The sequence below is a fragment of the Aethina tumida genome, chromosome 1, assembly GCF_024364675.1.
Source record: "Aethina tumida isolate Nest 87 chromosome 1, icAetTumi1.1, whole genome shotgun sequence".
NCBI classification, from domain to species: domain Eukaryota; kingdom Metazoa; phylum Arthropoda; class Insecta; order Coleoptera; family Nitidulidae; genus Aethina; species Aethina tumida.
Window position 1 is genome coordinate 78,791,221 of NC_065435.1, and position 13,136 is coordinate 78,804,356.

Consider the following 13,136-nt stretch of genomic DNA (forward strand, 5'->3'; position numbering starts at 1 on the left):
GGTTGAAAATTTCGTAGGATTGCATTGATTAAATCATTTTTTTAATAGAATTTGATTTTATTATTCAATATAGTTTGCTTTCTAGGGCGTCTTTTTTGATCCTATCCGAAAATTAAAAAAATAATTTTCCGGGAGGTCTGCAAAATACTCCTCCGCGAGCTGATTTTTTTATTGATAAGCTTTTGAGGTTTGGGAAGGGATAAAGGTCCAATGGAGCCAAATCTGACGAATAAGGTGGATGGGGAAGCAATTGGATCCTTAAATCGACGCTCTTGTGTGCCGGTGCATTGTCTTCCAAAAACAAATTTTTTTTTCGTTTACACCTACCTTAAAATAAGTAATAATGTTGTAGGTGCCTCCGATTTTTTAGCAATAACGAATAAAAAATAATAGATTGGGTTATTAAATTAAACAAGTTGTTATAGAATCAAGTTTATTTATAAATAGTATGTAGTTAAAATAATACTATATTGTTATACAAATCATATTGGCCTTAATAATTCCATAACACTCCTGAAGTAATTGAGTTCACACTATTATCAAAAACACAAAAAAATGCAAAAACTGACATGGAATAAATAATTTGACTAAGACTTTTCAATAAAATTGCACGGTACAAAATAAATAAGCGTTAAAAATTGGGTATATTAAATGCATTTTAAAATAAATAACTGGGATGCAAAAACAAATAGTAACTTAAAACCTGTAAATGGCTCCGAATTTTTTTTATTTTAAAAAGGTGTGATTGTCCAAAGTTTGGTGTTACAATCTTGACCAACAGACACCAAAGTCGTGTTATCCACCCAGGAGAGTCTAGTAATTTGACTTTGTGGATGAGCGTCTGAAAAAAATATATTAATTTAGAACATTTATTAAAATAATTGAAATATTTGCATATACTTTTGATAATAATATGTTTGGCAGGTTTATCCACAGACCAAACAATAATACTTGTGTCCAAACTTCCACTTGCCACTAGTTGAGAATCAGGAGACCAGGCGACACAATTTACACGTGCGTTGTGGAAGCCCCATTCTTGATTATTAGCTTTCTGTGGATACATAAAAGCAAAATTTGTTTATAAAATATAACATTTGTTTAAAAGTAAAGTTTCTTCTTCATACTTACAGGCTAAAAATCCAATATGAACGCATGTAGAGAAAGCCACAGTAGATCGAATAAAGCCAAATTTTATTTTAATTACTCACCTTGTACTCGGTAGTTTCATAGAGTACAACTTTCCTGTTGGCATCGCACGCCACCAGATACTTGTCATCGGGCGAGTAGGCCACATCCGTGACTGGACCCAGGTGCTCCAGTTCTTGCAGAGGACTCAACTCATCCCCTTTCAATTCAAACAAATGAACCTTATTGTCGCCAGCACCGCCAACAGCCACGTGTCCCTGTCCCGAAATGCTAACGCTCGACGGCTCGTAGGACGCCTTCACGACGCTCTTCTTCTGGCAATCTCTCGAAACAGTAATCTCGTTCACGCTGGCTGTGACGACCGTACGGTCGGCGCGGTGGATGTCCATGCCGCGTGGTTGGGAACCCAATTTCAAATCCTGGGGTTTATAGACATTGCCCTCGATATCGATCTGCTTGAGACTGTCGTCAATGCCACAGGTATAAACCGTGCCCTCGTGAGCCCGCATACCGTTGATTTGATTTCCGTGTCCTGCACCTTCGATGCGTTCGTTTTCTCCGTTTTCAGTGTTCCATCTTAAATAAAATAATGTAACCATATAATATAAACCAGTGATTAAGCGAATTTACCTGGTGACGAAACCGTCATGGGACCCTGTAAATATGGAAGAACGATCGTCGGATAAGGTAAGAACGGTGATTGGCCTGTTGTGTCCTTTAATAATCCTTAAAGGTTTTTCCGGGTTGTTAACATCCAAATAATTTATAAATCCGCTTAGAGACACGGTTAAAAGATACTGATTTTGCCATAAACAAGAGACCTACAACAAAATTATGTGTCATTTTCATACACCATTATAAATGTAACTAATACACACTTGTTGATCCTCAACAGTGTTACCCATTTTGAACTCAGTGACCACTTGACGCGTTTCAACATCCCAAAGTTTAGCAGTCTTGTCTCCACTGGCCGTGAGCAACTGTTTACCGTCTGGAGACCACGCCACCCCATAGACACCACCAGCGTGAGCGGGAGATCCAACTTCTCCTACCAAATCTGAGCTAGTACCGTCGTAAAGGTGAACCTTTCCATCGAAACCAGCCGAGGCGAAAAGGTTGCCGCTCGGCGAATAACGGACGGCTTGCACAAACCTAGTGTGCTCCTGAAACGATTTCAAATGTTCAATTTTAACCCAGAATCTTTGGACAAACGTACTTGTTTGGTCATCTTGAATTTGAACGGTGGTCCTTCAAACACGGCGATGGTATTGTCTTCCGAACCGGTGATCACCCTGAACGGCCTGGATGGACGAAAGTCGCACGAATTAATCGGTTTAGATTGACCGGAAATCTCGCCAACCGATGTGCCGGTCTCGGACATAAACACATGTCCAAAACGTTCGCGTCCCTCACCGACAACCACCATCCGTTGATTGTCTGGAGACCAAGCGATGTCCTTGATGGGGCCTCCGATAGGATGGAACTCATTTTTCAGGATGTGCTCCTTGTTGACGGTGTCCCAGATGCGCACCTTTCCCGATTGATCTGCAATTAATTGGAAGGATTTAAATTAGGTTTGGAGGTGGGGCGGATTATACATGTACCTCCAGAGGCGATATAGAAACCGCTCGGTGAATATTTGGCTACGTTCACCTGACATGAATGTTCCGTGTAGATGTCCGAAATTGCGGGGTTCTAAAAAAAATCGATGTGAAAATGTGGTAAATTATTAACTGTTTATTATAATGAAGTGACTTGTGCAACAATATATAATTCATTCAAACAGGTGGAGTTGAAATTTTGCCAGAAATTATTTTTAAACTTTCGTGTTTTCATCATGTTACGCGGTTTCCAATATTACATTTACTGTTATAGATATAATCAATATTTAATTAAACATTTTAACATCCTTATCTAAAAATGTTTTGTGATAAATATTATCACAAAGTTATGTACTAGTTAGTACTGTCTATACTAAATATGACAGTAACAAAAAATAAACAAATCTCAAGATAAATTCTATATAAACTGATAAGTTTATGAGTAATTTGTTTACAATATTTACCCACCTCAATATTTCTGATGATCACAGAATTTCCATTTGTGTAAAGAAAATTTTTTCCTTTAGGATCTCCACCCAAGACCAAAGGTTGGCCTCTTTGAGTTTTGGGAAGGGTTGCATAAATGCTTTCTGAAAAAAATAAATATTACGTGTTAAATATAGTAAAAGTGTGTGTGTGTTCGGAACTAATTTAAGCGGATTTTAGAATAACAATAGACAGGAAATTGCTGAGGTTTGGTACTTCTAAATGACAAACCAATCATAAACCAAAGCAATTCTCTGCAAGTAAAATGCCTAAAATATTATTTAAGTTAAAAAAAATGCATAACAAGTATAAATTTTCACTTACTCGAAGCGTAGGACATTTTCGAAGTGGAAATATTCCGGCCGGGACGAAAATAGAAGACTAACCGCTACGCCTACAAACACTCAACACGTTAATCGTCCAATGGTTGAACTCGCGATCGAATTCTCGTTTGTGGTAGATTGTTTTTTCGCTGGATTTGGCACAGTCGGGCGCATAAATCTCGACAATTTCATTAATCACTAGTCGTAGCGGTTATGTTTGCCATATATGGAAATAGAGGTTTTTTCTCTTTCTGGGATGAACGTTCTGAAGTTGGTTTCCAACACCTGTCAAATCGGAGAACATCGTATAATATTTCTAGAAATCTACATTCAACTTTGCCTTTTACAGCACCATCTGTGACGATTACGGTGTACGATATCCGTATAACGTTTTTTGTCAAATTCAGTTAAATTACAGGTGGTGCCACCAATGCGCATCGCATTATATTGCTTTTAAATATAAAACGAACAGTGAAAAGTCATAAATAAATACGTAAACTTTTGCTTTAGGTTTTGTAATTTCGTATACTCAATTATATGAGAAAAAACGTTTATGATTTTATGATTATTAGAGGTGCAGTTCAATTATGTAAATTTTTTTTCCAACATGAACAAATAAAAATGCGTAAAATCAAATTTTTAAAGCCTTTATTTGGTTGTAAGTATCTATCTAATATTTTATTATTTGAAAGTTATGAATTACTAGCCAAAAGTCAGTGTGGTATCCCAACAACTGACTCAGTGACATATTCATAGGTTGACTGTTCTTACTATTTACTAACAATAAATTAAAAAAAAGTAGTATCAACAAAAAACAAATATTTAAAAAATATTAAATAATGTCATTTAGTTGGTTTATTACCATTTCCAATACTCCAGTTGATAGATACAACTTCAACTATTGTGCTATTGAGACTGCTACTTTTCTTAGCAATAGTCTATAATTAACTTTTTAGAAATTAATATTTAAAAGCTAAAAACATATTTTCACCAATGTAATCACTTTATTGGTTTCTTACTTAAACTTATTTATTTATCTTTTTGTTTTCATTTATGTTGCATAAACAATTTATCTAAAATTTTATTAAAGTTTTTCTAACACTATTGTATAAATTGACCTCTGTGTTTTATGTACTTACCCTTTGGCGTATTTATTTATATACGTTACTACAATGTTACTACAGATATGACTTTTTGAGCTTAATATTTTCAGGTTTAGAAGAGTAAACGGTTTATTTAATACAGATAGTTTATTAGTTCTGTTGCAGCAAAAATATGGTCCAACACAAACAAATCAAGGTACATAATGATAGTTATGATAACTTGTACAAAAACAAACATTTATTAAACATTAGGTACTTAACTTAAAAAAAGCTTTTTTCCAGAGTAAAGAATATAGGTTACTTTATTAATTTTTATACACAGTTACACATATATATCTTTACATAAAATCATGAACCTTCAAATTTTTCAAATTTGATCCAGCATTTTTTGTATACTTTCATTTTAGTTCATATTATCACCTTGAGATTTCCTAATTTACAATTATCTAGAAAGGCCATTAAGTTAATTTTTTGAAAAAAAAAATTAGATTTCTTCAAAATGTATATACAAACTTAAATATACTTTCAAATACTAAGCTATTTAGTAATAGATAATATTGCAAGGTTAACTTATCAAATAAAACATATGAACAAAGTAGAAATAGAGTTCTCTAATTACAAAAAACTTAATAACTAATAAATACTTTGTTATATACACTTAGTAAATAATTATTTTTTCTGAAAACATATATTTGGGGAATGTTGACTTTGGTATAATAAGTTGGTAAACTTTGTTTTGTTTACACAGTTTCTCTCATTAACTGTGTAACTCTAATAAATATTAAAAAACTAAATATATAAAATTTATATAGAAAAAGATGAAGATAAAATGTTTTTAAAATTATATCACAAACAAAAAAAGAACAGAAAAAGGAGTTGAGACAGGGTAGGAAAAATGCAAGGATGTGATGTGAGAAGTCCTAAATACCTCTTACATGTGCGGCAAATTTTATCTAATTGACATAATTTACGTACATATTTCCTATCATTATTATTATTGTATATAGTATAGCAGTAATTATTCATTTTAAATATTAAAACAATAATTACCATAATAAACAAAAAACGAAACGGTCATTCCGACGAATCAAAAACCCAAAACGAAACGAAAATTAAAGCAAAACCGAGAGTGGAGGGGGAAGAAACTAGGACGAAAGCGAAACGCAGAACTTATAGTAATAATACAAAAATAAACGGAAGCAGGACCGTTTACATCGGAGATCGGTCACCGTTGGGGCTGTAATCTTTCAGCACGTCTCTCAATCGGTTCACTTCCTTCGTCATGTTCGCCAGCTCGCCCTGTAATATCAGCTCTTTCTCCCTCAGTCGTTTCAAGTCCCTCTGACAATTCTGAAAAACAAACGTTGGATGTGACTTGGTTCTAATTTGTGATCGTAATTACATACCACATTCTGTCTGAGGAGTTCCAACTTGTCACATTTCAACTTTGATACTTCTTGAACCAAAGCCTCATTCGTGCCAGATTCGGTGGTGCTGCCAGGTCGGTCCTGGCAAACGCTGCACGCCTTCGCTGTCGTCTCAGCGCTAGACATACTCTCTAAACCGGTGTCACTGTCAATGTAGCCACCGGCCAGATGTTCCAAATCTTCGCTGGTCAACGAAGAATCATCACTGACTTCCGATAACGCTGGTCGTACAATTCCTCTCTGTGTCAAATCCGGTGATGAGGCAGTCGAAGAGTTGTTGCTACCGCTCTTCTTGCCGTTTGACGCAATTGAGATCTTCGACATCGAACGACCGCTCTGCAATAAAACGTCGATTAAACATCTATCACACTTCGCGTGACCACAAATATACTTACGGATGGTGTGGATTCGCAGATGGTAGGCTGACTGGGTTTCTTGGTTAACCTGTCGTGGCCGGCGTTCGCTCCCAAATTATTCTCGACGCTGGGACTGGGCTTGACCCTGGATATCCAGGCCTTCTTGACCGTATCAATGAATCTGGATCCGGGGCCGGAGTCGCTCTTGGGAGTACCGGGCACGATTGTCGCACTTCCGCCCAGAAATTCGCTGGTCTTCTCTTTCAGATCGTCGGTGAGAGTTTGGAGGAGGCTAGTTCTGGTGCGCAGTTCCAGTTTGGCGAATTTCTCTGCCTTGTAGCATGCGTTTTCGGCGTTGATCAGTTTCGTGAGCAGGAACTCTTGGAATTCGGGGCCGTGGTTGAAGATGGCTGGATTCGGGAGGGTTGGTCCGAAGAACGGAACATCAGCTCTGGCCGTCACGCTCACTTTGTATCTGTAAATGATGGTCATTGTAATTGTTTTTGTAATTTTATCAATGTGAATAAAAGAAAAATATGGAGTAAGTAGTGAGTTGCATTATCTTTTCCGATAATCCTTTTACACAGAACGGGCTTCGTTCGAAATTCCACACCTTCCCATTACATAGTGCATGGTCCATACTCAATTATCGCGTACAATCAAACCGCGCAAACAGCAGCAATAAAACAGGTTTTAAATGCGTCAACGTTCATGGTGTGTTTCGTACAACAATTTTTTCTTGTTGTCCAATACATGTGCAAGCGTGTATTGTTCAGTTTCCGTGACACTTGTGTGTTTGTACAGGTACATCGAAATGGAACGTTTTAGTTGAGGGCGAAGGCGATTTATTACTGGCAAATAAAGGCCCACAAAAACAACATACTCGAAAACTGGAAAAATACCCGCAACGGTAATTTATCGCTCGCTTCCCGGATTCCTTGCCGTTACATTTCTGATAAAAATAACTATAAATTGTGTTTAGACCGCGCGACGACAATACGATGGAAAAATTGACTCAATAAAATAAAGGAGGTCGGTGGAGTGGAGATAGCCGGGACTGGTGAACGACTTCACGTACACTACGCTGATGGGTATTTATTGCGAGCGGGTGTCACTTGAGGGGGAGGCGATTTGTACATGTTTTACTCGCTGCGAACATTATAACCGGCTAATTAACATTTTTCAAACGTAACGAAGCCATATCATTTAAATAACTAATTGTTTTCGTGGACGCTATGACTATTGATTGCTAGTCCATTTTCAACGTTCTCATAATTCAAAATATGCGAATGTTTTCCGGATTCACATACAAGAGGAGAATGTCTTGCCGGTTGTCAGTGCACAAGAGTGCAAGTACAACGACCGTGCATAATGCGGTTGCATGCGGGCAGCGATTTTAAAATCCAAAACGAACGGCTCGATCGTGGGCATCGAATTAAAAACAATAGTCATCTGAGTGAGTAGGCCGGGCACGGGGGGAGCGGTATTGGAGCGGTGTTGGGGCGGTATTGGAGCGGTATTCGAGCGGTATTGGAGCGGTATTGGAGCGGTATTGCGGACCGTGTGTGCGGATAAATTGCCATGAGAACTCCGGGAAAGCCGCGTCGTTTGGCGCCTCCTCCGTTCGCCTTCGATTCCGACAGTTTTATTTGTTCGATACAGCATCGGGATGGACGCATGGATGTTTGATCCATATAAACGTTGGCTTTCTATATCGTCGTAAGTATGAAATCGATCGGTCGTGCATGCGGAGAATGCGTTCAATCGCGTTCGTTTTGTTTATTTATTTATTTATTTATTTTTTATTGCGATGCACTTATCCTGGCCGGGTCGCGTGACAAACCCAACATCGTAAAACCGTCGAGCTTTCAATCGGACGATCGGTTTCACGTGTTATTAACCCCTGAACATTTTCGCCGAGGTGGTTTCCCATGCGAAAAATTCAATTCGAAAAGTCATCCGTTTTGTTTTTGACCGGCCGTCAAAAGGAGCGCATCAAAGGATGCGGATGCGGAGGTGAAGGCGGAGGTGAAGGCGGAGGCGTCTTCGGCGGTCCGGAAAGTCGGCAAATAAAAAGAGCGTCTGCGAAATTTCAATATATCTGCAGAGAACGGCTTTTCAATCGCGTGACTCGCGGCGAATATCCAGCCTCACATACGTAATGTTCACAAAGGCATCGCAATGCTCGACGGCTTATGAATTCCCGATAGTTTTTGGGGGGGCGAGAAAGTAGTTCAGTCGAACTGCGCGTTGATACGAATTGTTCGAGAAGTTACGTAAAGTGTTCTTGTTTTAAGGTATTACGAAGAAACTACAGCCATATTGCCGCAACTTAGGGACTCAAGTCTTAACGAGGGTTGCGGAATCTATGGGCGGAAGTTACAAGTCAAGGCGGTAACGGAATTAATTGTATGAATATTTTGAATGTGTGTTATCTACCTTGTATTGGGGGTGTTGGGATCGATGACCTGGACGACGATGAAAGCGTGCAAGAAATGGGAGGCGATCATATCCGGCGAGAATGGAGTGTTCTCCTCCTGAAACACGATGGCTACGATGTCGTTGCCGATGTGCCTCTTCCTCTGCAACTGTTGCGGATCGTTATCCGTGTACGGTAGCAACGTGGAAACGTGGAACATGATCTCTCTATCCTTGAATATCTCGTAAACGGCTTGATCGCCAGTGTGGCCGTTCTGGATGTCCAGTCCACCTCTATAGCCCTTGTGATCCTTCAGCTGAATCCTCTGACCGAGCAATGACAGGAACTTGTCGAAAGCCGGTGTCGTTTCGGTATTACAAAACAAATCCTCTTCAGTAATCTGACCGTACTTCTGATACAACACGCCGAACTTGAAGTTGGTGACGAGCACGTGCTCGTCGTACGTGGTGATCAGTTGTGAGGCCTTCGGATGCAGTACAGGTACGAAGTTATCTATGTTCAGTTGTTCGTTGAAGATCTTTGCCATTTTGGCGGGCGACGGGTTGGAGCCGAGGCAAGAGGCGGGCACGATGTCGTGCATAGTGCCGGTCTTTAGTCGCAGCAAGATCCGGAAGTGTTCCTGGTTGGCCACGTTCTCTGACTTGATGGAAATCAAAACCGGACCCAGGTTTTCGTCGTTGCCAATAAGGGACGAATGTTCCTGCGACAAAAATGTTAAAATTATACATTTCATTGATGTAAACATTTATCATATATTCACGATTAGAGTCATACGTCCAATCTGTGTGAAATATCTGTATAAACACCGTTTTGCTGCCTAATGACCAAATCGCGCCAAAAGAAAAAAACAAGAAACGAATAGAGACGTTGGTCGTAATAAGAAAACCAAACAACATCCGTTTACACTTTGTTTTATTTAGAGAAAAAAAAAATATCCATCCAACTGTATCAGTCCATTGTGGCCCCTGAGAATGGGAAAGTTCTCATCCACTGAAACAATTCCTAATTACGATATGAATTAATTAGCCGCGGAGAACAATTACCCCATCCTATCGTATGGATTTTTATACGAGTTTAAAGTTTGTTGCATCAGCCAGTGGATAATTCCAGCATCTAGCCGAATTACTTTTATTCGTTTCGATTAATGTGATTTGTTGAATTGTAAAACTGTGTTTGGCATTTGGAAATGGTGGAAATACGGTTGTTTTTTCTTGTCGTTTCTTACGGAACACCGTTGCGTTCGAAGTCATCCCGAAACAGCGTTCGAAAACCTCTTTCTCCTTCATAAACTCGCATAAATTTCAACATTTTGTTTCGTTCCGCGACAATCGGAACGATTTATGCCGCGCCTTTCTCCCGCATTTGAAATAATAGGACCGACACACGGCTATAATTTTATAATATATGCTCGCTTATGTAACGTTTTATCTCACTTTCGTTTTGATTTAGAAGTCCGTACGAAAAATAGTGGCGCGCTTTTATTAGATTGTTTCAACCGCGACCCGTTGTAATTTAACCGTTGTATATCATTCACCGTGCCGATGTAATTATAGCCTTGTAATATAATTATAACTGTACAGAGAAATAAGTCATTTCGACTAGTACGGTAATTGCGCAAAACACAACCATATACCTACTAGTAGTAGTTTTGTTGCCCTTTTCCGATTGCCAGCCTAATAGAAAAAAAACAGAACGCGGGAATATTTCCTCGTCCGGGCAAACTACGCGTATCTTGCAGCTTAAAGAAAAATCAATTAAGCAACATTAAGGAAATTAGCTCGAAACTTTCCCGGTGCACGTTTATGCCCCAAGTTGCGGCGCTCTCTAAAAATGCCTGCACCCAGTCCAAGTGCACAACTACGCTATGAATAGAACTAATCGAATGGCGCTTCCCACACATTAACTCGGGCTCCACTCGTTCCGGTCCTATCTGGGTGGATCTTCGACCAAGCCTCTACGTTTTACCAAAACGAAATTACCTAATTATGCGCCAAAGGGTTTGGAAAAATATCACAATGTGAAATGTGAAATTTCACATTTGATCACTTGCATCGCACTTGAAAAGAGAAGTTTTTGTTTATTGTTGGGGGTTAATTTAACGTGTCATTAGTTCGATATAATTGGGGATAATGTTGGGATTAATGCAAATTAATCAGCCGTTAGGCGGGATATCGACGCTGCATTAAACATATTACTATAGAATAAAATTGCGATTTAAAACCATTTTCAAATTGGTCAAATGATCTCATCTGGTTGCTGTTAGACAAAAATGGAAAAATTTGATTGAAAATTACGGACAAAAATCAATTATTAATTATTATACACATTCAAAAAACGTTATTTTGTATATTTTTCAAATTTAAATGAGCTACAGGAGGAAAAGTAATTTGAAATAAATAATTCTTAAATATTCTTTGTTACAAATTATAATACTTCTCATAAATATAACAAAAATAATTAATAATAATGAATTAATGAAGAAAATAAAATAATACAGATATTAATGAAACTAGAAAGTTTAAAGAGAGTTTGTTTTTATTTGTTACATGTATTAATTATGTATATACATTGTGAATGTTCAATTCAATTATTTTTTTAATTATTTATGTGTTTTATTTGTTTTGGATTTATTGACAAGTTAGTATGCAACTTGTGGAGATTTTAATCAGACAACTTAATATAAATGATAATTGATAAGTATGATATATATGAAATCATTGTACGTATTAAGATAATTATTACAGTTCTCTAGTATATAACACATGGGCTGAAAAGTTCCGGGCCTAATACATAAATAGTGTTAGTTTTATTGCATTCAATGTTCAGTTAGTACTAACCTTCAAAAGACAACTGTTAAAATGATATTCTATTAATTAGTTTGTGAGTTATTGTGCTAAGAGTGACGCTATTTTTGTTATTTTCAAAACAATGGATCAAAAACAATTTCATGTTTTAATTTTACACTGCTTCTTGATGGGAAAAAATACCGTTCAAGCGAAGCAATGGCTTGAAAAGTGTTATGGGGACTTCGCTCCATCAGAAAGAACAATAAAACGTTGGTTTGCTGACTTCAAACGTAGTCGTAGAGACACCGATGATGTGGAACGCAGTGGACGTCCAAATGAGGCAGTAACACCAGAAAACAAAAATTCACAAAATCGTTTTGAATGATCGAAAAGTGAAGTTGCGTGAGTTAGCTGACATCGTAAAGATACAAAAAGAACGTGCTGGTTTTATATTGTATGAGCATTTGACTATGAGAAAGCTCTATTCAAAGTGCGTGCGGCGTTTGCTCACTGTTTACCAAAAACAAGAACGTGTTGATGATGCTCAGCAGTGTTTGGCCATGTTTCAACGTAACAAACCGGAATTTTTGCGTCATTATGTGACAATGGATGAAACATGGACCCATCACTTCACTCTGGAATCAAAATTCTCATCATCTGAGTGGACAGCAACTGGTGGACCAAAGCGCCCAAAAGCACAACAATCGACTGGAAAGGTTATGGCCTCGGTATTTTGGGATGTGCGTGATGTGTATTCATCGTCTATCTTGAGAAGGGAAATACCATCAACAGTGAATATTATAAAAAAACATGGTTTCTTTGTTAGGCCCCGGACTTTTCAGCCCATGTGTTACGTGTTGCAAAATATTTAGTTAAACTTAAAAATTATTTAGCTTATTTCAAAGATATCTTGTACTATTAAAGAAAGTAAAAGATAAAAAATAGCTTTAAATTATTCTTAAACTTTTTTTATTACAAAATATTATTAATCCATAAACTATTAAAATATTATATAGGATATTTATTATGTTATATTCCTTTTAATATATATATATATATATATATATATATATATATATATATATATATTATATAATATATATAGAATTAAAAAAGTATGTATGTCACAAAATGTTAATATTTTGTTAATTAATTGAATAGACAATAGTCCAGAAATACGTAACTAGGTTAACAAATCAAAAAAAAAATTATGTTCTATGAATGTATAACGACGAAGAACCCATTCCCATATTGCCTATTAAACCCGTCAAAAATTTAAATATATTTAATATCTTTAACAAGCTTCTAATATATCCCGAGCCTAAAATTTATCTTTATTTGAGTGTTTGGCAAGAGATCACACACGCACATTTCAGTTTTTACTCGCATCTCGGTTGATGCATCTGGGTGCAGCAAGCCATTCGTAACGTTTGACAGGCGCGTACCTAAATATAAACCGAAACTGTGA

At 37.4% G+C, this 13,136-nt stretch overlaps 2 protein-coding genes across 6 annotated transcripts in view; both read right to left on the minus strand.

Annotated features, from left to right (window-relative positions):
* Nucleotides 1-416: 416 nt before the first annotated feature.
* LOC109608376 (actin-interacting protein 1) lies at nt 417-3,827 on the minus strand. The gene is made up of 9 exons (XM_020024806.2): nt 3,558-3,827; nt 3,216-3,337; nt 2,751-2,841; nt 2,363-2,691; nt 2,025-2,309; nt 1,777-1,967; nt 1,209-1,722; nt 901-1,051; nt 417-841 (listed from the first exon to the last, which is right to left on the minus strand). Exons 1-9 carry the CDS (start codon nt 3,571-3,573, stop codon nt 732-734), a joined length of 1,809 nt encoding a protein of 602 aa, XP_019880365.1. The 5' UTR covers nt 3,574-3,827; the 3' UTR covers nt 417-731.
* Nucleotides 3,828-4,787: 960 nt separating this feature from the next.
* The window catches only part of LOC109609146 (rap1 GTPase-activating protein 1), a 147,803-nt gene continuing 139,454 nt past the window's right edge, over nt 4,788-13,136 (minus strand). For all 5 annotated transcript variants that reach the window (XM_049961846.1, XM_020025776.2, XM_020025768.2 and 2 more), the window contains 4 exons: nt 8,882-9,582; nt 6,482-6,917; nt 6,066-6,422; nt 4,788-6,009 (listed from right to left, as the gene is read on the minus strand). In XM_049961846.1, the coding sequence (XP_049817803.1) occupies nt 5,869-6,009; nt 6,066-6,422; nt 6,482-6,917; nt 8,882-9,582 (1,635 nt within the window). In that variant the 3' untranslated portion in view covers nt 4,788-5,868. The remainder of the gene's footprint in view (nt 6,010-6,065; nt 6,423-6,481; nt 6,918-8,881; nt 9,583-13,136) is intronic.

Excerpts from the sequence above, each read along its gene's own strand:
- LOC109608376 (XM_020024806.2), bottom strand. Across the intron at positions 2,842-3,215 it reads TGATCATCAGAAATATTGAG|AACCCCGCAATTTCGGACAT; the intron begins GTGGGTAAATAT and ends GATTTTTTTTAG. Across the intron at positions 2,692-2,750 it reads TTTCTATATCGCCTCTGGAG|ATCAATCGGGAAAGGTGCGC; the intron begins GTACATGTATAA and ends AATTAATTGCAG.